The 24,675-nt window shown below is 38.5% G+C and overlaps 1 protein-coding gene across 1 annotated transcript in view; it reads right to left on the reverse strand.

Annotated features, from left to right (window-relative positions):
* LOC134628163 (copine-9-like) overlaps positions 1-24,675 on the reverse strand; it is a 197,493-nt gene that overhangs the window by 151,917 nt on the left and 20,901 nt on the right. The window contains exons 3-4 of the mRNA XM_063474871.1: positions 22,087-22,133; positions 4,004-4,107 (exon numbers count right to left, since the gene is read on the reverse strand). Coding sequence (XP_063330941.1) covers positions 4,004-4,107; positions 22,087-22,133 — 151 coding nt within the window. The remainder of the gene's footprint in view (positions 1-4,003; positions 4,108-22,086; positions 22,134-24,675) is intronic.

Genomic DNA, 24,675 nt, shown 5'->3' on the forward strand with positions numbered 1-24,675 from the left:
TCTGCGCTTTGTGTTTACATCTTTGTGCAGAATCTGTGTACCTGCTCTCATTTACTGTTTTAGCTGTTTGGTGGTTGTTGAAATCTTGTGAGGTTTAACCTGAGATTCTGGCGTTTCGGGCAAAATAAATTTATATTAAAAAATTGATTCAGGATTTTAATGAATCGATATCACGTTATCCAAGCTAGAATCGATTTTAATCGATAAATAAATAATCAAAACCCACCCCTAATGCATAATGTGAACATAATCGGTCCTAGCATAGAGCCTTGTGGAACTCCGTAATTCATCTCTGTGTGTGAAGAAGACTCCCCATTTACATGAACAAATTATAGTGTGTTAGATAGAAATTAGAGCTGGGCAATATAAGATTTTTTCATATCACGATATGTTTTTTTTCATTTCAGGCGATAACGATATATATCACGATATAAGCCAAATAACTATATTTGTAAGATTTAAATGTGCCGTTGCTCACAAGTAAAATGTGAAATAATCAGCAGCTTGTTTTGATTTAAATATTTATTTCCCATAATAAGTTCAACAGGGTAGATGTACTTAAGGAACATGAGACTTTTTCAGATAAATAGGCAAATATTGCAGACTACACAAAAGGCAGCCGCTAAAGCGTTTAAGTTTCAAAATAGAACAAACAAAACAGACTACTAAATTGTCAATTCCACTTAGAAACAAAATTTTAATTCTAAAAATAAATCTTAGTTTGTTTACAGAAGAACAGACAAACTTTTGTCAATATCAAATAAACTGAGAACTAAAAGGAAATTCTCAATCTCTCCTTGTTGTATAGCTTAGCTTTTCAAACAGTTTTAAAATAAAGATGCTAACTGAACATTCTTCATATATATATATATATATATATATATATATATATATATATATATATATATATATACATACATATATATATATAAAATAAATATAAAAATAAATAAACTTTAGTCTGACAAAAGCCGAATGACGAATTAGCGCTTTCAGTCAGAGATTGAGCATGCACCGGTTTATTGTATTTCCAGACTTGCTTTCGGCACAATTTACAGTGCGCGCTACTCTGTGTTTTGTCAGACTTGAAATAGCCGAAATACCTTCACACTACGGAACTTCTATGGCCCTTCCGTTCGACAATCTCTCCGGCATTGGAACCATCATCTGTTTTCTCTTCGGTAACCTTCGCTCACGCTCTCGGTTGATTTTTCTCTAGTCGGCACACTCATCTCCTTCATTACCCGGGCGGCACGGCAGCTGGCTGCTTCCCAAACAAAAACACATGTGCGGCTTGGCACTTGTGCTGTAAGTAACAAGTCGCGTGACGTGACGCTGCGGCTGTGATTGGTTCGGCTCTGCACTACTTAATTTGGATTGGCTGTGAGCAGCTAGTCAGTTACAGAAGTGTATGCCTCTTATCAGAGTAAATCAAAGAAAAATGCCAGGTGAAACGATGAGGTATGGTGTGAAAGGTGGCCTCTACTCAGCATCTTCAGAAAAGCTTCCATTGAAAACAGAATGCAGTCAAACAGAAGGTGACAGCCTCCTTGAAACAGAAAATTAATCAGAACCAGCAGATGGATACACTGCTGTATTATCGTTCTGCCCTGGTGACAAAATGTGTCGCAACATACTCAGCAAAACTCACAATAATGGAACATGGAGGCAAACCTGCCTCTCAGTTGCAGCTTTGCAGTTTGATGACAAGGGGACTGAATCAGTCTAGCAGTTACAAGACAGTGGGGTGGAACATGGAAGGGCCTCATGTTCTGTTGCTGTTCAGGCTAAAGAGTGATTTACAGCATGCACTGTAAGGAGTATAGCACTGGGCAGTGGAGTGGATAGAAGCTGGATAAATGTGTTGTCCAGAGACCAAGGATTCACGACAGCCACCACCAGAGGCCGTTATCCAAACACTTCTGGACTTGTTCAAATGAATATCCAAAGCGTGAATGTGCCCACATGGAAAAAGAATTGATACTTCAGCCACAAAGAGCACCCGCCATGGAGAAAATGGAGAAAGAGGCTAGAGGCCAAGATTAACGCAACAGGAAGGGAAGGTAGCCAACTATTGTAGCTGCAGAAAGGTGTGATGAAGAAAGGGATCCCTAAGAGGTACAGCAAGCTGCCATACCTGAGGCCGTGAAAACTGCCAAGCAAAGACTCACAGCCTTAGCTAGCCACCTGAAAAGGTTTTCGCTGTGTTCCGACCGATACTCTTTCGATATTGCTCTGTCCAGCCTGGGGAGAGAGCAATATCGAAAGAGCATATGGGAGAAGGATGCAGCCCATAACAACAATGCTCAGTGGCTAGCGGATCCAAGTGCAGACCACAGCAACCTCCCTGAACAAGCTCTGGTAACCTTTACAGTAGCAGACATCCAAGAAAGTTTCAAGCATGAAGAGTTTGATAGCACCAGTGAGGATCCATGTGAGGCACACATGGATCTTGAAATGCCTGTACTCTGTGCCTGTCGATAATGACTGAACTGTATCCCTTCCACCTTTCAGAGAAAACTAATTTCCGCCATTTGTATCCGTGACCTCAGTCCAATAGTTTTAGCAAACAGATGAAACCATGATTAATGTATTTATGGCATTTCTTAACAACTATGCACCATCTGGTGGCATTGAGACATTTTGAACTCAAGTTACCAGCATTACGCATCAATTAAAATTTTAGTAGACTAAACGACTAGTAAGTCTGGTACAGACTACTGATAACAGTGACAATTAGTCAGCTAGCCGACTAGTCACACGCAGAGAGAGAGAGAGAGAAAGAAGAGTAGCAGGTCCAATTTGAGTAAATGAAATGAAATTAATCTTAATCTTAGTTTTATTTGCAATCATACAGAATTTTATTCTGTGTCCTTAAGCACTTTCTAATTATTATGCACACATTCGCACTCCAGTGGATGCATTGGGGACAGTCAGTATCTTGCCCAAGGTTATTTTGTCATGGAGATCGGAGGACCTAAGCTCGATGCCCCGAGAGACTGGTTGTCCTTTTTAAACATTATGACTTGACTTTCATAATGACTTAATTATACTTGAGAAAAACAGGATATTATGTAATAGTATCCAATGTTTACATTGAACAATGTTTACATCTCATAGCTATGTAAGGTTGAGATCATCAACTTAGGCTGCAGCTCTTCTCTTCCTGACTTTGGGATTAGTACCAGCTATGTTACTATTATACTGTTTAAGATTCCCCCAAGAGAACCTAGGCAAAAGTGAGGGGAACACAGACAGTTGTCGTGACAGTACTGAGAGTACCCTATACCCTGCCTCAGTGGAAGAAATGCATACAGACATGTCATGTACAGATTCACAGTTTAACAATTCCATTCTCTATTTGACCCACACTGATAGATCCAAAATGCACTTGATACACCAGATAGAGATCCGATTTTACCCAGAACAGCATGTAAATGTAAAAACAAAATTTGTAGCAGCTGTACACCACTACAAAGTTTTTGAATATTTTCATTTTTGTATATGTCGCTATAAAAGTGATTTCTAAAATGAACCAAAATCTCAAAATACAATACCAAAACTTCCTGTTATAATAAATTGAGATGGTAAACATAGACATCACACATCAGGGACATAATTATCCACTAACATAAAACTTCTCAGAGACACTATATGTGTATATGTATAGGTAAAGCGTGCAATTATATGTTGTATGTATTTTTTTTATTTATTTTATTAACTGTTTGTTAATACTCAGACAGTGATAATAAAACTTTTAATAATAATTGTCAAAAGTGTGAAGAAGGCTGTCACCCAAAGGCATGTAAAACTTTTTACCCTGCCAAATCACTGATCTACCGCTTAACAATTTGATGAGTCATTAAATGACTGCAAGCTTCTAAATCTAGTGGGTATGAGTCAGAAGGCCAAACTAATAGTAGGGTTGATTCAGTCCCTGTGATAACAAAGGAAAACAGACAGTGGCATTGTAGAAGGAAAAGACAGAGACATTTCTACTTACACATCAAAGCGAAGGTTCTGCTTTTCCTCAAAGAAGAAATCAAGGACAAACTTCCTAACAAAGTCAGGGTTCAGTGTGTTATCGATCACTTCTGTCCGGCCAAACTAGAGGAAAGACACAGACAAGAGAGACATAGAGGACAACAAAGTCAACAGCTGACAAGTCAGTCTGTTTGTTTAGTGAGAGGGAAAGCACTTTCAGTAAACAAAGTGAAAAAAAGAGAGTGAAAAACACTGTTGCTTCTGCTGCAGTGCCTGTTTTGCTAGCTTTTTCCTATAAGAGAAAACTGTACTTGAACATCAACTCACAAGCAGTGTTGGGCAAGTTACTTTGAAAAAGTAATTAGTTATAGTTACTTCTTCAAAAAAGTAACTGAGTTAGCAACTGAGTTACAATATTATATAAGTAACTAATTACTAGGAAAAGTAACTATTGCATTACTTTAAAAAAAATGCTTAACCCTCTGGGGTCCAGAGGGGCTCATATCATTCTTTTCAGCACAACCTCACGTCTGAATTTACTGTTATTTTGTCATTTTGACATATTGATCTAAAATCAGACAAAAAACATAAAATTCGAGTAAAAAAAAGTTATATTTTTACTGTAACAACCACAAACATGTTTAACGAATCATATTTCATAACTTGAAATGCAAATATAAATAAAAAACCTATGCAGAAGTGCAGAACTCCATTGCGGTTTATTTCACACCTCAAACATTTATTAAACAATTAAACACATAAAAGTAAACTGCAATAAATTACAGGTAGTAATAAAATAAACTACTAACTCTTTTACGCTACGTCCGCACCTACACGGGTATTTTTGAAAACGCAGCTGTTTCTATGCATTTGGGCCTTTCGTCCACACGTAAACGGCGTTTCGAATCACCGAAAATTGAGATTTTTTAAAACTCCTTTTTAGGTGTGGACGAGGAATACAGAGTTCGTCACGCAACGTCAAAGGTGTGTGCCTTTTTTCACGTCACGCTGTGCGCCACGTTATTGTTTACATGAGATGAATTGCAGAATGGCAGATAGAGACAAAATACTGTTACTGTTATTCTGACTATCTTCAGGTTTTACACGCTTACATATACACACGCAGTTACTGTCCCTCCATTTAGAAAGGCAGAGGCGTCATGGTGTAGTTATTTTGCGTGTAGTTGTTTTTTTCCTGTGTAATAATATTCAACATTGCTATCAATACATTTTTCAAAAAGTGCTTCTCTGTGCAAAATGGGTTCAAAAACATAAACAGCTGTGGGATACTGTTTGTACGTGATTTGGACCGGGGAACAAATTGTGTCAGGAACGGCCTGATATTATTTGTATCCCACTGTAACTTTACTGTATAAAGAGTTAACATCTCCAAAATGTCAGGAGTAGTTAGTCATTACAAGAAGTGTTTGTGAACTAAAAATCAAGAATGTGGGATACTGTTTGTCCGTGATTTTCAGAGCCCAGCGCGTGTTCCCGATGCAGGGAAAACCAATTCTGCAGGGGAGACCTACCTTGGCACTTGTGCAGGTGAAGCCAAAGGGAAGATATGCTTCACCATATTTTCTAGTCTTTGGCTTAGAATGAAGTTGGTTTGGAAACATATTCAGCAATGCTTCATCTCATGCTTTGCGTTTGTGTGGGAGCCCCGTCAAAAACCTGTCCATTATGCTAGCAGTGTCCAAGCATTCTTTTTTTCTTTTCTTTTTTTCATACCGCGCCCCTCTGCAATGGCTCTGCGCCCCCCCTAGGGGGCGAACCCCACACTTTGGGATCCTCTGCCTTAGAAGATGCCGTTTTTACCGTTTCTTCCTGCAGTAAACATAACGATGCATTCAGTAAAAAACATCATGTATAGTTTTTATCTTAACTCTGGTTTGACGTGGGCTCTCGCTACAATTTAAAAAGTGGTATATAGTTTAAGTCCACACTTTAAACACAAAATTTGAGAATCAGGTTTGTCTTGCGCTGACATAGCATGTTGTTGCTATGTCATCTTAAATTGGTCATGAGATTGGTTTACCACAAGTACTTTATTCTTCCTCAGCCAATCAGCAGCACTTGTGTAACTGTTTCTCCTGCTTTGCCTTCCCGGTAAGCTGAAGACAGGTTCAACCGTATGTGTGTTAAAAAATAGTAACGCGTCCGCACCGCATTTTCTTGTTAGTAACGATAACAACGTTGTAACGATAGAAATAGTAATTAGTTAGGTTACTAGTTACTGAAGCTAGAAACCTAGCCTATTACTAGATCAGTCTGAAGAAGTAAAATATGTCAAAGACAAATATACAACAACATTTAAATATCTGGCACAGCTGTAGATAAAAGAGCTTTCCCCTGAAAGGAAATCATCATGTTTTTAGAAACACTTCAGATTTAGCAAAAGTGACGTTAACTAAGATGAAATCATGTGCAAAATGTGCTGCAGAGTTGTGTCTGCACTGCAAAGCAGCACAACTAACTTATTCAACCACGTGAAAACACACCACAAATTGCACTCTAATTAATGCATGAAGGCCAAGAAAAACATGCAGTGGTTGCTAATGTAAATCATTCGGCTTAACGCTGATGACCATAAAAGTGAGCCCGTACAGTAAATCTGCATTTCCATCAAACTCACAAAGACAGGCTGAGATTAACAACACAGCCGTATTGCATATGTTAGAAGGCTTTATGAAAATGGTCAGCTTACTGGTTGAAAGATATTTTCCTCTCATAGATTTGTTTCTTCTAAACATGCAAAATGCCACAGGGGACATGGAGAGGAAATCACAGCTGTCGAGTAGGCCTCCCTTACTACGAGCTTTTGTCACATCCATTATGTTTGTAGGATGAATGGAGTTAAAGAATTTATATGTCGCTTCTAAGAAATGCACTTAGGCTAGGTGAATACACCTTATTTGTCTTATTTATGTATACTAGAGAAGCATTGCCACCTGTACTTGTTATCCAGGTCATTCATGCACATGTGAAATAAATGAGTGTGTTAATGCACTGACATGCTGTGAAGTCTACACATCAACTTTAGAGACAGAGAGACAACCTCCTCCTCCCTGCAGTGTAGAGGTGGGGTGAACCTGAAGGAGTGGGTTCCTGTCATGGATAGCAAAAAAACTTCCTACCACCTCCCTTTTACTACACTGCAGACAGCTGCCAAAACGCCCAGCAGTGGAAGCTGCAGTTCCACTGCTCCATAAAGCATAGTCCCAACTATTCTCTCAAACTTCAGTGGAAGAGGCTCGACATGCATCAAAAGGCGGGATAGGACATATTTCATCACATTCCCATTGGATTCAAATGGGGACAGAGTGGATTCAAATGGGGACAGAGTGAGGAGAGTGTGGGTGTCTGGGTAGATCTCTTATCTAACTCTTGCATCACAAGTTTTTGATCCAGCAGTGACATGCAGCATGCTGGAAGACCATACAGCTCACTGGCCAGAAAAATTATAAAACAACACAAGTGCCTCCATATTTTACAAATGGTTACAAAAGCGTCTACTTTTCCAGATATATATATATAAAGAATGAAACTTGCATATATATATCGAATGATCTTGTGAATATATTTTATATAAAGTGATGTCAAATTTGTTTCCATTTTTATCACTTATCTTGGCCTTCTTCTTTGAGATGTAAAATGGTATTCTCAGTTTTTCAACTTAAATTTCCAGATTGTTTTATTTTATTTTATTTTATTTTATTTTATTTAAATTTGCTTAACGTATATAATTCACTCACTTACTGCACATAATGTCCTCCTTGTACATATTCACTTACTGTATATAATGTTCTCTTTTTGCACAGTCGAGGAGCGTTTCAGGACACATTTCACTGGGTGTTGTACTCGTATAACTATGCCTGTGATAAATAAAGAATCTTGAATCTTGACCCCATATCATGTGCTCAGCTACCACTTGAAGTGTTATCTCAGTTGACATCTCCATCAGTGATTGATAAATTCCCTCAAAAATTGTGCATAATCTTCTCCCAGAAACATTTTGTTGAACATTATTCAAAAGCATTAGAAATGTTGCTAAATGAAAATATGATCTTCAAGGTGATGCCATTTTTTAAAGGCAAAGAATTCAGAAAAACCTCAACTCTAAACATGAGGTTCATTCATTCTATATATTCAAATTTCATTCTATGTATATTCATGTTTCATACTATATATATATATATATATCTTTTGATATCTTTTAATTCCCTTCACACCCCTGCGGGCGGTCTGCCTGTTCAGCTTAGCCGCTATGATGCCTGACAGGAGCTTCCACGTGGTGCTGAGGCAAGTAGTCGGTAGTTGGATGGGACCGGTCACTTCTGGGGGTCCTTGAGGATCAGGACGCTCGTGGAGTGCAGTCAGCTAGAGTGCAGTAGGCATGTCACCGAACCGAACCGTGAATTTTGTGTATTGGGTATGTAGGGGTGCAACATAAAGTTATATATATATATATATATATATATATATATATATATATATATATATATATATATATATATATATATATATATATATAACTTTATGTTGCATTTTATTTCTTAGATTTTCTAAATTAAAATTCTTAGCATTAGAGGATGGACAGCTGCAACAAAAAGAGAAAGCCAATTTTCCTCTCTCACAGAAGACACTTTGACATGTTGAGAAAAGGTACAATTAAGAGAAGTAACAGCTGGACTCCACTTAGATGTCTTAGCACTAGTCCTTTTCCTGCTGTGAGAAGTCAAAATATCTGCCACTTGCAATGGTTTTATTACCGTGAAAGAAAATAGTGTGGAAATGGACGTGGTTGTCTGTGAGCTGTCACTAAAGTGCTGCCAAATTGCAACACAACTTCTGTTGGTGTAGACCAGCAGAATCCATACAGCCAGACATTTGCCATGACCTGTGTTTTCATAGAACAGTTAAAAAACAAGACGACTCGCTTAAGAAATTTCTGAATATACACGATGCAATTTAACCTAGATATTTGTACAGTTTGTCATTTACTTTTGAGTCCACTTACCTATACTTAAAGGCTGAAGTGAAAAAAGCCATCTACACCCTCTTAAAGGCAGAAAGTGTGTACTGTTAAGTGTACTGTAAGCAAAGCTTCTGGTGAGTCTTTGGCATTGAAATCTTGCATTGATGAGTTTGAACGCTGTCGCTTTGGACAGATGTGAACTTTATATTTATTACTTTATAGAAATCAGTGATTAGTAACTATTAGCTGTATATTTTTTTTCCTAATGAATTTGTTTGTGGTCTTAGTATGTTATCCATAAAATTACATGCATGATAACATTAATGCACTTAGTAAAAGTACAGAATAAGTACAGTTTATTACAGAACAATCCATTTTGAGGTTATATGATTAGCAATTCTTTAAACAAATGTTTGTGGGCACATATACAAGAGAAGCCATTTTTAGGTGTGTTTTACTTTTTGTAGTTTGGAGGCTCTTTGCCACGCTATGTTCAAACTATTTTTGGTTTCTAGATGAGACGTCACAGCATCCACTTTTTATAAATACACAAACCATGATTCAAGAGTTCCACGAATAAAAAAATGTAATTAAAATTCAGCTGCTTTCCATTTTAAGGTTATTTCCATGTGCAGTGCAGCACCTCTGTAAGCAATTCTGGTTGGTTTGGACATTGAAAATATGATAAATTTTGAGTGGACAAGTCCCTCAGGCCATGGTTGTGTCCTGATGCACACCTTTAACACTGAACGCTGTGGCCCCTTCACCTGTAAACATAAACGTTAAACCTCAGCGTAAAAGCTGGGTTAGTTTGATACAGTTAACTTTGAGAACAAATGCCAGACTTTGAGGGAAGCAATCTTAATGCACTGGGTGTGTTCGGTCCAGGCCAAAATTAAATCGGCCTAGCTATTTCCTTTTTATGTCTGGAGTCATGGACCTTTTTTTATAACCCAGTGGGAGTATTTTTTAAGCAGCAGAATCAGTCCACTGGTCTTGCAGAACTTGTACAGTCATGTGACACCAGGTTTTAAAAAAAAATTAACATGTTGAATTTATCAGGTTTGTTAATTATGTGCAAACACAAAGCAATAAACCTTCACAGATGCTTCGTATAATATGACAGTTTGCCCTTCGTAATGAAAAAGATCATTCAATTCATCCATTCGCTTATCCTTTTCAGGGTCGCGGGGGGCGTTGGAGCCTATCCCAGCTGTCATAGGGCGAGAGGCGGGGTCCACCCTGGACAGATCGCCAGTCTGTCGCAGGGCTCACACACAGGGACAGACAACCATGCGTACCCAGTACCCGGAGGGAACCCACACAAACACAGGGAGAACATGCAAACTCCACACAGAAAGACCCCGGCCTGATGGTGGAATTGAACTCAGGACCTTCTTGCTGTGCGGCAACAGTGCTAACCACCGTGCCACCGTGCTGCCCGTCATTAAATGTTGTCATGTTAAATCCAGAATTGAATTCAAAATCCTGCTCCTCACTTACAAGGTCTTAAATAATCAGGCCCCATCTTATCTTAATGACCTTGTAGTACCATATCACCCTATTAGAGCACTTCGCTCTCGCTCTGCAGGCTTACTTGTTGTCCCTAGGGTATTTAAAAGTAGAATGGGAGGGAGAGCCTTCAGTTTTCAGGCCCCTCTTCTGTGGAACCAGCTTCCAGTTTGGATTCGGGAGACAGACACTATCTATACTTTCCAGATTAGGCTTAAAACTTTCCTTTTTGCTAAAGCATATAGTTAGGGCTGGACCAGGTGACCCTGAATCCTCCCTTAGTTATGCTGCAATAGACGTAGGCTGCCGGGGATTCCCATGATGCATCGAGTTTTTCCTTTCCAGTCACCTTCTCACTCACTCTGTGTTAATAGACCTCTCTGCATCGAATCATATCTGTTATTAATCTCTGTCTCTCTTCCACAGCATGTCTTTATCCTGTTTTCCTTCTTTCACCCCAAATGGTCGCAGCAGATGGCCCCGCCCCTCCCTGAGCCTGGTTCTGCCGGAGGTTTCTTCCTGTTAAAAGGGAGTTTTTCCTTCCCACTGTCGCCAAAGTGCTTGCTCATAGGGGGTCATATGATATGATTGTTGGGTTTTTCTCTGTATTTAATATTGTGCTATCTACTGTACAATATAAAGCGCCTTGAGGCGACTTTTGTTGTGATTTGGTGCTATATAAATAAAATTGAATTGAATTCAATTCAATTCAATTCAATTCAATTTTATTTAAATAGCATCAGATCACCACAACACTTGCCTCAAGGCACTTAATATTGGAAAGCCAAGATAAATAGATAGATGAACATTTATTAGAAATATTAATTCAGACACGTTTACTGCCTGAAACCTTCAAAAACTATGGAAAAATGTAAATGAATTATTATTCATTATTTTTGATTGTCTTCCTCCTTGCACTTCTTGGCAGACATTATTGCAAAAGTTAAAAATATTCTTTTTTTCCTTTTTAAAGGAATAAACATCTGCATTTGATCTACTCTCACTCACCAATGCTTACAGTGTTTTCAGAATTTGCAGAATTTCTGTAGCTTATTGTTTAATTTAAATATGAAAAACTACAGTTCCACATAGTACGGGGACCATCTGTTCGTCACACCCACCTACAGTAGTTCTACACATGGTCATGGGTGACTGGAGAGAAACCCGCCAGTTTCCACCTCCCACGATGGGCACATCATGTGTGGACCCTGGGATGAAACTGGAACATCTAAATTAAATTTAGGTGGGTATGACAGACAGCTTCTCCCTTTGCACCAACCTACCTACCTTTGCAAACCACCATTGCTCTGTGAGCCCTGAACTGTAAGTAGGTAGGCTTAAATTCCTAGCAGTAATATGTGCTATAAATGAAGATAGAGTCCTCCTTTGAGACCTTATACAAGTGAACAGTCAGTAGCAGTTACATTTACTGTCAAAGCAAGTGGAGTCCTTTGAAGTACTGGAGAGATAACTAGTTAGTAGAGATATGTTGAGTAGAGCAGAAATGCTTAAGGGTAGCACCAAGGCTGCTGACTTCGTGTATGAGAGACTATTCAACATATTCAACAGCTGCACCCCTGAGGTGTCCAATAATAAAGAGGAATAAACTGTAGAAGCTGGTGCAACCTAAGTATTTCATCCATTTAGACAAATGTTGCATGTTATTATGAAAATAATAAAATGATATATAATTATAATCATGTCCTTTACATTTTCAAAATTTCCTTCACAATCTCCATTTCCCTAGGATAAATATTTTTCTTTTTCTTTCATAAAAGTTTCTGTTTATGTTGAAATAGCGCTGCAACAGCGTGTTGACTGTTCAATCAATAGTGTCCTTTCTAGTCTTGATGGGACTGACAGTTGTCATTATCTTCATTCTTTTAACTCTCAAGTATCATAAAGTTAAGTGGCAACATCTTGACTGATGATACTGGGTTCACAGACAGCGTTTCAATTTTAAAGGTAAGGTTGCTGCCATTGTTCTAACACTATGTATAAATGTAACAGGGCTTGCTGGTAGTTCCAATAGTACTGGATCCTCCAACCTTTATATGTGAAAAATACATTAGCTTAATCACAGCTAGCTAACACTAGAGGGACCAATATGCTCACAAGCTAACATGACTGAAAGATTAGGGCTACATGAAGTGACACTAGTGTTAGCCATGTTAGCACACTACTTTCAACAGGTGGTCAGGTTGAGTCCACCTGTGCACACTGAGAGGATCAGGGCTCCATGTCACTGCAGTGCCTCTTTACAGTCTTCATATATAGACAGTACATATGAAGCAAACACAAACTCTTCTTTAACAGGTCTTAGCAATACAATGCCATCACCCCAAATACAGGCACCAGTGAAATCCTAAATAAAGAAGCTAATCCAGAAACTAATAGGAAAAGGAAATGGACCTGAAAAGGAGGCGTGGAATTGATTCTCTATTCCTAATTCAAGTTTTGAATTGAATTTTTTATTTTATTTTTTCATAAATAATTAAATAACTCAATTTAAAATATTTATCAACAGATTAATAGTTGTTTTAAAAATATTTATTTATAACTTCTCTTTACAATATTATGACTTCCCAAAAAGTTGATACTGTCCATCTGGACGTAGTGTTTTCAGTCACATCAGTCGCGATGAGTGACGAAATGTTTCTCCCACTGAAAACACTACGTCCAGATTAACAGACTCAAGTTTTTGGGATTTCCTTCCCTGGATGATTGAGCATGAATCAAAAGATATTATGACTTATTTTATTGATGTTTAAAAAATCAATGTAAAAGGATTTTTAAAGTAAATATACTAATTTATTAATGTTATTGCACAATTCAATAGTTATTTAATCACAAAATGCTTTATGTGTTTGACTCATCTGGTCCTCCACAATCACTGCTGCAAAGGAAAGAGTAAATTAGATATCTGTGTTCTCGATAACTTAAGTATCTATCGATCTTCTATGAATAACCACAGAACACAAAACATACACCTGCCTTCTTCTTAAGCTTGGATTTAACATAAAGTAAAACAGCCTTTACTCTCCAGAAAGAACACACTTAAAGGCAGGTGTGTGGTCATAAAAATAAAATATACTTTGTTAATATATTGTCCCTGTGACTTGGAGGGAGAGCTCCTGTGAGCTGCACTTGACACACATTTTCCGCAGTATTCTGTGCTACTGCTCTTCAAAGTGATTTTCATAGTCAGAAGCTAATACTGAAATATTGACAATGTATAGTTCTCTCTGTCTTAAGTCTTGTTTATGACATCATAGTATCAGGTTCAGATTATACAGTTTCAGTATAGAAAACAAAGAAAAGAAGTTTTGGTCATCACAGTGGATGGTTTTACGCCATGAATTGCATTCTGGAAAACACCAGGGACATTATAAGACAGAGAAATGGCACCCACAGAAAAGAAAACTATATAGAACTAGAACTATATAGAAAACTATAAAAGAATTCCAAAAAAGCAAATTGGTCAGTTACCTCTACCTCACTACCAGAGAGTCAATCGAGGGTCATATGTGCCAATCACACTTGGACTAAAGCATGCACACAGTGGGTGATCGCAACAATGTAGCTGTGTGGTTGCAGACATATCTGTCTTAAAATGTCCCTGGTGTTTTCCAGAATGCAATTCATGGCATAAAACCATCCACTGTGATGACCAAAACTGTTTTCTATACTGAAACTGTATAATATAATATTGTAGCAGGTAGGTTTGTCTAAGCTTATTGTATTCAAAAAATGATTGAGCATTTTCACTGCTCTGCTGAAGGACCCAGACTATGAATTTAGACATTAATAGACGTGTAATGTTGTAAAACTATGAAATGTAGTCAAAGTAGAGGTACGACCTTACTCTTTGAACAGCAAACTATGGAAGCAGTTTTATGCTTTTTAGCAGTGATTCTATACATGCTGTTTGATGAAATAAGATTACATTTAAATACTTTGGTTCAACTATCCAAAGCAACGGACAGAGGTGAAGAGAGCGCAGGGAGGAATGAGTGGGACAAGTGGCAGGAGGCTACACTGGAGGTGGCAGAGCTGAACATGCTAAGATCCTCATTGGGAGAATGGACAAGACTAGAAATGTGTATATCAGAGGGACGGCTCGGGTTGAGCGGTTTGGTTGGAGACAAAGTTAGAGAGGCAAGGCTGATATGGTTTGGACACGTGCAGAGGAGGGATAGTGTATATACTGGACAAAGGATGTTGAATTAAATCGATTGACCAACAGAGAAGTCGTATACAAAAAGTGGATGAATGGGCTCTAGGTCCAGAGGAAGCTGAAATCCACTGATGTGTGCAGCACAGTGTTGGACATTTTCTGTCTGTGGCAAGAACAGCGCACCTTGCTATGGTCTGCTGGGGAAACAGCATGAGAGCTAATGACACCAACAAGACTGAAAGGACTAATCAAAAAGGCTGGTTTTGTGACTGGCTTCAAATTGAACACTTGAGGTAATGGAGAGGAAGGTCACAGAACTTAATGGACTGATTCAGCTCTGCTGTCACAAGGACAGATGCAGGAAATCTTTCATGCCACATTCAGTTCCTCTTTATAATGCAATGTATCAGTCTGGCAAAGAGTCACTTTCTTTTTCATTTTAAAATTTTATTAAAATTCTGTTTTGCTTTGTTAATTTTGAGGTATCTTATTTTACTTCTATTTCACCATCAGTGGGGATCACGTAAGGTAAACTGACATTTTTAACTTATTAAGTAAGTAAGGTATGAGTCTGTGAGCAACCAACACCAGACTGCTATAAAGTAATTGGCAAGTCAACCCCGTATTAAAATGGATACGTCCTTCTGTTCCTTAAAGGGTTGCATCATGTTCAGTCAAACACAACGCAACACTGGAGTCGAGAAGCATCTAGTAATCTCAGAGGGCCCCTTCTTTTCAATGCTATTGAACAGTGTGGCTTGGTGGTTTCTGAGCACAAGGCAGTCTGTTACATTGCATTTTTGTCAGTGTGTGTCTCTATACCCCTCCTAACAGAAATAGTGCGAACAGGAAAACAGCAGCATGGAGGCAATCAGGGCAGATTTTCTGTCTATTTCAGTGAGCTGCATCAGTAATGAACCATCTAAAAGAGGAAGCAGTGGTAGACAGAGAGAAAGCAGGACACAGAGACAGTCTCAATAAGAAAAAGTGAGCTTTTCCCAACAGATCAGGGATCCAGTAATGCATGAAACAGTCACAATGTGGACACAAAATGTCAGTATAAATTGAGATGGGATTTTTTTCTTTTTCTTTTAATGAATGTTAAGGCTGTGTGACTCCACGGGGAATAGCTTGGGCTTACAGTCAGGCTAAGGAAAAGAGGAAAGACAGAAGTGTCCAGTTCAATAACATATTACAGTAAAGCAACACTACTTCATCAAGCTGCTAGGGAGAACAGGATCTGGAAACACTTCCCACTCCAAATATGCAAAATTATCAATTAAATACTGTCTGACATTTAAACTTCGATGAAAACTTAATTTAAAAAAATAATAAATCAAGAAGACTAAGAACAGGAGTTTGAGTCTCTGACAGGTTTCAGAAAGGAGGATGGTGTCCAAGTTATAGTCAGTATTAAACAGTCACGTTGAAAAGAGTCTCAGCAAAAGACTCATTCCCCCACAATGCACCACATAATACCACAGGAAATCATTACCACTTGTGTCCCTTCTGAGGACACTACTTTTGTATTTATATTTTAATTGACCATCTGTAGCAAAGCAAATCCCCCCTTTGAATTAATAAAGTATTCTGATGCTGGTTCTGTAAGAACGAGCTCCTCCCTGTGTGGAGATGTTGACGTCTACAACTTAGTCTTGTGTAAAACTTGTTGCCCAATCTCACAATATTGTAAAACCATTTAACAGTTTGTATTTATGTGACACTCTTTGCTGACCACTCAAAGCACTTTAGACTACAAGTCACATTTCCAAACATACATTTATATAGTGCATTATTTCATATATTTAAGTCACAGAATGACCCATTTGAAATAACCAATTAACCTAGCATGGATGTCTGTGAAGCCAGAGTACATAGAAGAAACACAAACAGGAGAACATGCAAACACCGCAAAGAAAGGGGTTCAAACCAGGAAATGTGTGTTTCAACAGTGCAACACTGTGCTGCTCAATAGAGCTCAAAACTATTAGCAACTTTTAAGGAATAGATACTGACAGATGACAAAGAGAGTGTGAAATTTGCCCCTACAATAGGAGGACCTAGCAGCTCTGTTATGAAGAAAGGGTGCCTGTAAATCAGTACAAATCAGTACAGGTGATCCAATGTTCCAAAAAGGCCAGAAAACCCACAGTGATGCTAGTTACAGAGAAGAAAGTCAGACTGCAAGAGAAAAGTAAGAGAAACAGAGCTATTGCATCATGCTACAAAACATCCAGAGCCTTTTCTAGAATGAGAGCCATCACTACTTTATCTGCATTTATGCATTTCACCAGAGAAATGCATAAATGCATGAGAAATGCATGAAAAAAGATGGAGGCTAGACTGAAAAGGGGTTTTGGTATGAAAGTAAGAAATGACTTGCAACACGAGGGCAAATTTTCACACAGAGCAAGGCGAAAAGAGCAAAGTCAGCATGAGCCACCAGGATCATACTGAAGGTGAATACCATAACATAACTTAAACAATTCTAGCTATGTCAATATTCTTAACTTAAAATGTTGCCTCTTGTACTGAGATTCTTGTCTTTCCTGTAATTCATTAAAATATGTCAGCTTTAGGTATTTGTCTTTGTTCTGAATACAAAGACCTTGATTATTGAAATGAATAATAAATGAATTTCAATAATTAATTTGTGGGGGGGGGGGACTTACAAGTCTCTAAGCATCTGTTGAGATTGCTTATGCCTCAGGCCAATTCTGTGTTTTTCACAAAAACAGAAGCACAGGAGACTGGCACAGTATTTAAAACAAACCTGAAAATGCAAAGTCACATTATTTTTTAAATGAGCAACGAAAAAACAAAAATGACAACTCTTTACAACTCTTTTAAGGGGTAACAAGCCCAACACTGACAAGGCACAGACAAGCAGTGCAGACAAGTAACAGTAATGAGGCCATGGTGAATGGTGCCATATAATAACAGTGATGTTATTTTTGTTAGTGCAAGCTGCAGTTTGGTGTTGTTTTGGGCGGCCGTGCATGCTCGTGTCAGTTTGTACTGCCAGTTTAGTGATATATCAGTACAGAAGCTCACAATTCACTTTTGCGGTGATTTGAAAAGATGAGGCTTTCTAAAACTTCTGGTTTTGACTATGTCTCCTCCTATACCAGCACTGATGTGGAGGCTTTGTCTGAGCAGCAACACCAGTAATTCAGGAGAATACTGCAGCATACCTTGAGTGCTGGTGTAAATGGTACGGAGCTGTAGCGGCTTCACCTTTTTGCGCAGAATGCGACCAGTGTGGCAGTATAATGCACTCTCTTTGTCTTTATCTCTCTCTGGCTTCTCTTTTTGTTTAGGAACTTTTCCATTCTTCTCTGTCCCCCACAAACCTGATAGTTTCTTTCTGGCAGAGTTGTAATTATTTCTTTCTCCTCATTAGTGAGAGAATTAGATTTCTGCTAATTGCATCAAGAATTGCCTGAAGCCAAATCTGCCAGTGTGTTCAAACAGCCCACACACAACAAGCTGGTGACAATACACGTGTCACAAGAAGGATGCTTGCTTCCATTTGCACACCAACAGACACCAAGAAGGCTGCGAGTGGAGGACGCAGCCAAGAGAGTGGGACCTGGAAGCATATTCAACGGTGGCTGCAATCCAACCAAAGACAGTTTTTTTCCTCTTCCGTCAGTTCAGAGAAGCGGAAAATACATTCGCATTCAAACCATGTGAATGTGAAAGCTTTGGCTCAGTGTTAAAATAGAGAGGCAGGGAGGGAAATAAAGTTTAGGATGCTCCCAGATAAATTTTTATCTTCTCACAGAAGCGAGAAGCAGCTTATGATATTTCCTATCTGTGACGTCTTTGCTCTGATGGAAGTTTGAAAGTTTATCCTACACAATTTCTAAATCTGTTTTAGGATTATTGCTCCATCACTCCAAGCAATCTAACATTTTCTTAGCTATATCACTGTGAAGTTTGAGAAGGTATATCGCCACAACAAGCATGACAGAAAATGTTTTAGGCACTCGCTGTGAGTCAAGCTGGATATTTGATAAAAAGAACAACAAAAGGACAATTAGTTATAATTATTAGTACACAAACCTGTACATCTAAATCTAATTATCAAACCTAAAACAATCCATTTAATATTTTATTAATACTCTAATAATGTATTTCTTGCATTAATGTATTGTTAGAGTTTATTGGACTTTAGAGAACTTTGAGAAAATAAGCAAAAAACTAATCATGCTCTCTACAATTGTCAGGGACGGGAAACCTCGCAGCCCTCATAGATCTCCTGGCGGTGTAGGCCTGAAGATGGGGTCCTCAGGCACCCACATGGCCTCGGTCTGAAGATTCATCCCCCATGAAGTTGCCCACTGACCAAGAGTTTCAGCCTTGCGTGGGTTCAACTCTCTGAAGACAGTCCAATGGTGTCAGAGTGTCAAAACTGGCTGTGTCAAAACTTTCTCCCGCTATCTGGCTATCTGATTGGTAAGGGTTTGTGGTAGGGCCTCAGGTAGGATCCCCAGCTCGGGGCTCAAACAGTGAGCCATGGTCTTGGGCATTAGCTAAAAGTCAGGCAGACGAGAACTTCCAGTCTCTCACCAATTGGCAGGCGAGAGCTTCCGGTCTCTCACCAATCACTGACTTCAGAAGAAGATGAAGAGGAGGAGGAGGGTTCATAACCCCCTGAACAGCTGTTTCACATGGATCAGATTAAAGCCGTCCTCCCCAATCTCATAAATCATGGGCCATAACCTCCTTTTTGACGCAGAGTGTGTCATATGTTTTGCCTTTAATAGCTTTGTTGTATGAAATGTTCTTTAGTGGTCACTGGATTTCAACAGTATTATGCTGCATATATTATTTCCAGTCATTCTATCTGTGATGACAGTCACATCTGTGTCCACTACATTTCCAGTGATGGAGCTGCTCTGTAGTGCAGAAGGAGATTGCTACAGGATTTCCTCTCAGCTAGCACCTGCTTGCAGGATTAGACAAACCCACATTTAGAGCATTTGGTGACTCTGAATCACTTTCCTGTTGGAGATGTTCCCTATAAAACTCTTTTTGTTTTTTGTTTTTTTGTTTTTTTGGGGGGGGGGGGGGGATTGTTGTTTTTTTCCCTTTGTTGTTGTTGTGGTAGTTGGTTTTGGTTTTTTTGTATAAAAGAAAAAAAAAGACAACAACAACAATAAAACTCTGGCTGAAATTATTTATCATCTTTTCATTCCCTCAGACTGATCGGTACTATGAGCAGCACTTTTCAGATTGTATTCACCTCAGTTGTGTGTGTGAGGGTACACAACTCGGCTGAGAGCATCCCCATGCTGTAAGTCTAATTGAGCCTCACTGAGACCTGTGTGTATGTGTGTGGATCCCCACAGAGGTGGGCCTGATTTTCTTTGATAGCACATAGTGCAGATTACTGAAAGACACTGATGAATACAGGACACACACACACAGATGAGAGATGAGGTTTTCTATATGTTTACACAACCAGTGTTCCTCTCAAACGTCCCAAAGCAGCTCAAATGATTTTATGAATTCCTATATTTGGCTGCTCGGGCTTCACACTAGGGCTTATTTTTTATTACGTTCTGTTTGCCATAAAACACTCTGATCAGACTCTTTTAGGACCGTCTGCTCCAGAGTCTCGGACTCGTTTTACTGCACAGGTCATTTTTAATATGTCAGTTTATTTGGGTTACTGCAAATGTGCCAAGAATGACAAATACTTTCCGAATGATTTCTGCTATTTTTGTCTCGTGTTGTGTCTTCTTTTTGTGTTGAATAATTGCATTAAACCCTTCATCAGTGCACTCTACACTGTCACCAAAAAGAGTGAATTTAGAATTGACTGAAATCAACTACAGAGCATATTTGTGACTCTTAAAAGGTGACGTTGAGTGTTGGCAATATAAGTGGTAATTTTGACATTCAGCACCACCAGCACTGCTGGATTAGTTGTATTGTTTACTCCTTATGCACAATGCTGATGGCAGGTGGGAGAAGACTAAATATTTCCTTCTATCCTTAGACACACTACAGGGAAGCTGACACGCTGAGGCTGTTTTTATTTTTAACATACTAGCAATGTAGTATTGGAGTAATTAAGGTAATATATCACATTATTTGATGCCACAAGAGATCGAAATAAGTGCACTATAAATCCTTTCGAGCTTGTTGACCACTTCAAAAGGAGCCTTATTGAGTTTTTTGGGAGTAATTCATTAGAAATCATCTTTTGAGTTTTGAAAATGGAAAACCAGCCAAGTTAAGCTCCTCAAAGTTGAAATAATGCATTAAATAAACTTCAAATATAAAGCTCAGTGAGACCCTGGTATTTTAAAAGTCTCAGCAGAAACAGTTGTGAGAATGTTCAAATTCTAAATAATAATCTGACTGGTTTGCTAGGATGTGGCATTAAAAGGTTTAGCACCCCTTTGATTAAATTATTATTATTGTTGTACTTTGAGGCATTTCATTTGAAGTTTGTTTTACGCAGCCTGATTAAAAATGTCCACTATTCCCTACTGTGTTTGCACTGTTTTTAATCTAAAAATATATGGGTCTTTCATTGCTAGCAACTTGCAGTTTGCAGCATTTTTTGCAGAACCTTTTGGTTAAAAACAGGTGGGCTTTTTGTTTGTTTATCTTAAACTAAAAATCAGGTTAATAAACTAAAGCAGTAGGTAAACCACAGAAAGCAGATGCAGTCTTGAAAGCCAGAACATGTTTTTGAGTTATGCGACACGTGAGATTATTACATTTATGGACCGCAAACTTTGAAAACCAAAAGCAGCTGCCAGAGTTTACTTCCTACATTTCTACATTCAGTCTTGACTCAAAAGATATTGATTCATCAAAACATCTGGATGTCAGTGACGCATATACATACCAGTGTGTTTGGAATAGGGATGTTATTAAAGGATAACCATGATATTTAAAAAATAATACCAAGTCAATAAAGCACATATGATAACAAGGTAAGTAACTGCATTATTGTTGTTTTTGTGTGCGTTCGTACATTTATGATTTCAGACTCACATTAACTCCGTAACTTATATTTAGAGTTTAAGTGATTTGCCAAAAAAATGTAACACATGATAAAAAAGTTAGATATAGATTTTCCTGATAGTGGTATAGCTGTTATTTCTCTTTTCAGATAATCCATAGATACTGTAATATTTCATCTCTTTTCCCTCTCAATATGAACATCGACCTTTTTGGTACGTTTAATAGACCTCTGAAATCTGTACATGCGTGTCAACAAATGATAACAAAAAGAGGTTAGTATAATTCTATAATCAGATATACCAGGCACAAAAAAATATCAGGATTCTTGTGCTTTTTCAGACAAAGGTTTTAACTGTAGCTAAGCACAGTTAAAACACTGTAGTCTGTGGATCTAACAGGTTTCCCAGGACAAACCTTGAAGCTGCCGGTGTGCCTCACTCACCTCTCTCCACTCCTTTGTCCCCAGGCCTTGAACGTACAACACCACCACTGAAAAGACAAACACAGATGCATGCCTTAAATTTATTTTTGCACCTTACACTGCAAAATCTCCAGTGTTAAATTGACACTAGAAAGTGTCTATATGTGTCCACTCGTTTGAGTGTTAAATTAACACTTTTGACAGTGTTAAATTTCTAATAGTAACCTAGTCAGTGTTAAAGATTAACAATGACTAACATTAGCAGTGTTGTTTTTCTAACACTGAAATGTTACTAGCATTTTTAGTTATTTTCCAGTGATAGAAAATCAGCACTGCTCAGTGTTCGTCATTGTTAATCTTTAACACTGACTAGGTTACTATTAGAAATCTAACACTGTCAGCGTGTTAATTTAACACTCAAACGAGTGGACACATATAGACACTTTCTAGTGTCAATTTAAGGTATGAATTTCAAGACTAATGGATATCTCAAAATCAGTATGAAATCGCTGTTATCTAAAGATGTAAAATATATATATATATATAAATGTTCTTTTAAAGTAATATTTGAAAAGAATCTTTTTAAAACTGGAAGTCACGTTTCTTTCTCATACAGTTTTACTTTTGTAACAAAAAGCTTGAGTTCCACGTAAAGGAAACATTTTCAGTCATTTTAAGGCTTAGCAAGCAGGGCTTCGTCTTGCCACTGGCTTTCTTTGGATACCAAAACTTGCCAAACAGCTCAGACTGTGTTGACATTTTCTCCAAATGATGAGCTGAAGGGAGCGACAGTGATTTTCACCTCACAGCAGAAAGGCTCCTAACCTACTCATTGGCTGGGTCTTTTCAACATTTTATTAACAAAACAAGCACAATGGACCCAGAGGTAGATCAGTTTATTAACCGATGCGAATGACAGAGAAGTGTTCACATATACCACATTTGTTTTCACCCAAGCTCAAGGTGCATGCCACCAGAGACAAAGAGAAATGAAGCAGCTGCCCTGGCACTCACAGTGCCCTTTCTGGCCCACAATGAGAGGGACAGGCTGTTTTTTCCATCCCCTTTCCATGTGCACTCTATTGATATGTCATTATCTCTTCCCCTCCCTGCTTAGACTATATAATGAGGAAGTAGGAAGTGCCACTCATCACATTTCTACTGTGAGCCTCCACCTTTCAACAGTGTCCACGCACTGCTCCCCCCCTCGATGCCACAGAGAGAGCGCTGTTGGAGGAGGAAATGACCTCAATCCTGAGGAAGGAAGAAATAACAGTCCCTCAGTCGGTGTTACCGAAGGGTTTCATCTCAGGTGTTTGCAGCAATGAAAGCAATTGTGTTGGATTGGGGTTCAACACCAGCAAAAATCTTGCCAAATACATCTGAGCTTGTATAGGCCAGTAATTAATAAATAAACAAATGTATCTTTGACTACTCTCCTTTCTTCATTTCTCTCTCCTTCCCCTCATCATCCTCTTTTATGTAGATATTTTCTTTTAAATCCGTCTTTGCTTTTTCTCTTCTGTCCTTTCCACTTTTTCTTATCTACATTTCTCCTTTTGCTACCAAATCAGTTTCTTCTCCTTTTCCTTGTGGTTTCTTTTTGTTAAAGTCCTCCTTCCATTTACTGAATTTCCATTTCTCCTTCCCCCTTTCCTCCTCTTTCTCTCTTCTCATTCCCTCCTATCTTGTCCTCTCTTTCCTCCTTCTCTGTGCCTCCCTACTCTCCATTTTACTTCACTTCTTCTCCTCCACTCCTCTCCCCAGCCTCTCTTCTTTTCTTCTCTTTTCCACTTCAAAGCAGGTCATGGTAACAGCAGGCCATGTATAGAAATCATCATGTTTCTGCTTCAGTGGGACAGGAGGCCAGTCAACCACAATGACCCAGTCAGTGTTGGAAACCATACATCCCCATTCTCTCTGCTTTTCTCTCCAAAGGAAAGGGAAAATGCAGATGAAACAAGGGAAGCAAAACAGTGTTAACTGACTAAACTGATAAAGATCAAAACGGGCAGAGAGTTTAGGGATGGTTGGCTAAGTGATTCATATATGGACACTCACCTGTCTGAAAGAGGTGTGGTAAGACAGAAAAAGTGTGTAAGAGTGAAATGGAGACAGAGAACAACATAAGCAAGCTTGCTGATGATGATCCACATTCATGTACACAATGTATGTTCTTGATTTAGGCCAGCAATTCTGAAATATTTGCACTGGGAGTCTGAGACTAGCTGCCTGACCTCTGAAGGAACTCAGGACAGGCAAAAATGGAAGTGTAATTTTACTGGACTTTTTCAGCCTTTTTGTTTATCGTTTGTCTCCAGCCTAATTTGGTGATTCTGAAATCGCATCAAGTGTCCAAGAGTCTGGTATCATAAATTTTTGTCTGCAGAGCAAATATTCTACACAAATCTAAAATGAAAAGTACCACTGGCTTATTTTTTAGTGTGGAGCTCCATGCAAAATCTCACTTCAGAAAGACGAAGGCACTGGATCAGCCCAAAACTACACGGAAGGAAGCTTCTTAATGATTTGATGGCAATTACAATCACCAACAGCACTATTGTTAATACACTACACCATAACTAATTAAAATCTTGCAGCACTTGCAAG

Source organism: Pelmatolapia mariae, linkage group LG5 (assembly GCF_036321145.2).
Source record: "Pelmatolapia mariae isolate MD_Pm_ZW linkage group LG5, Pm_UMD_F_2, whole genome shotgun sequence".
NCBI lineage: Eukaryota > Metazoa > Chordata > Actinopteri > Cichliformes > Cichlidae > Pelmatolapia > Pelmatolapia mariae.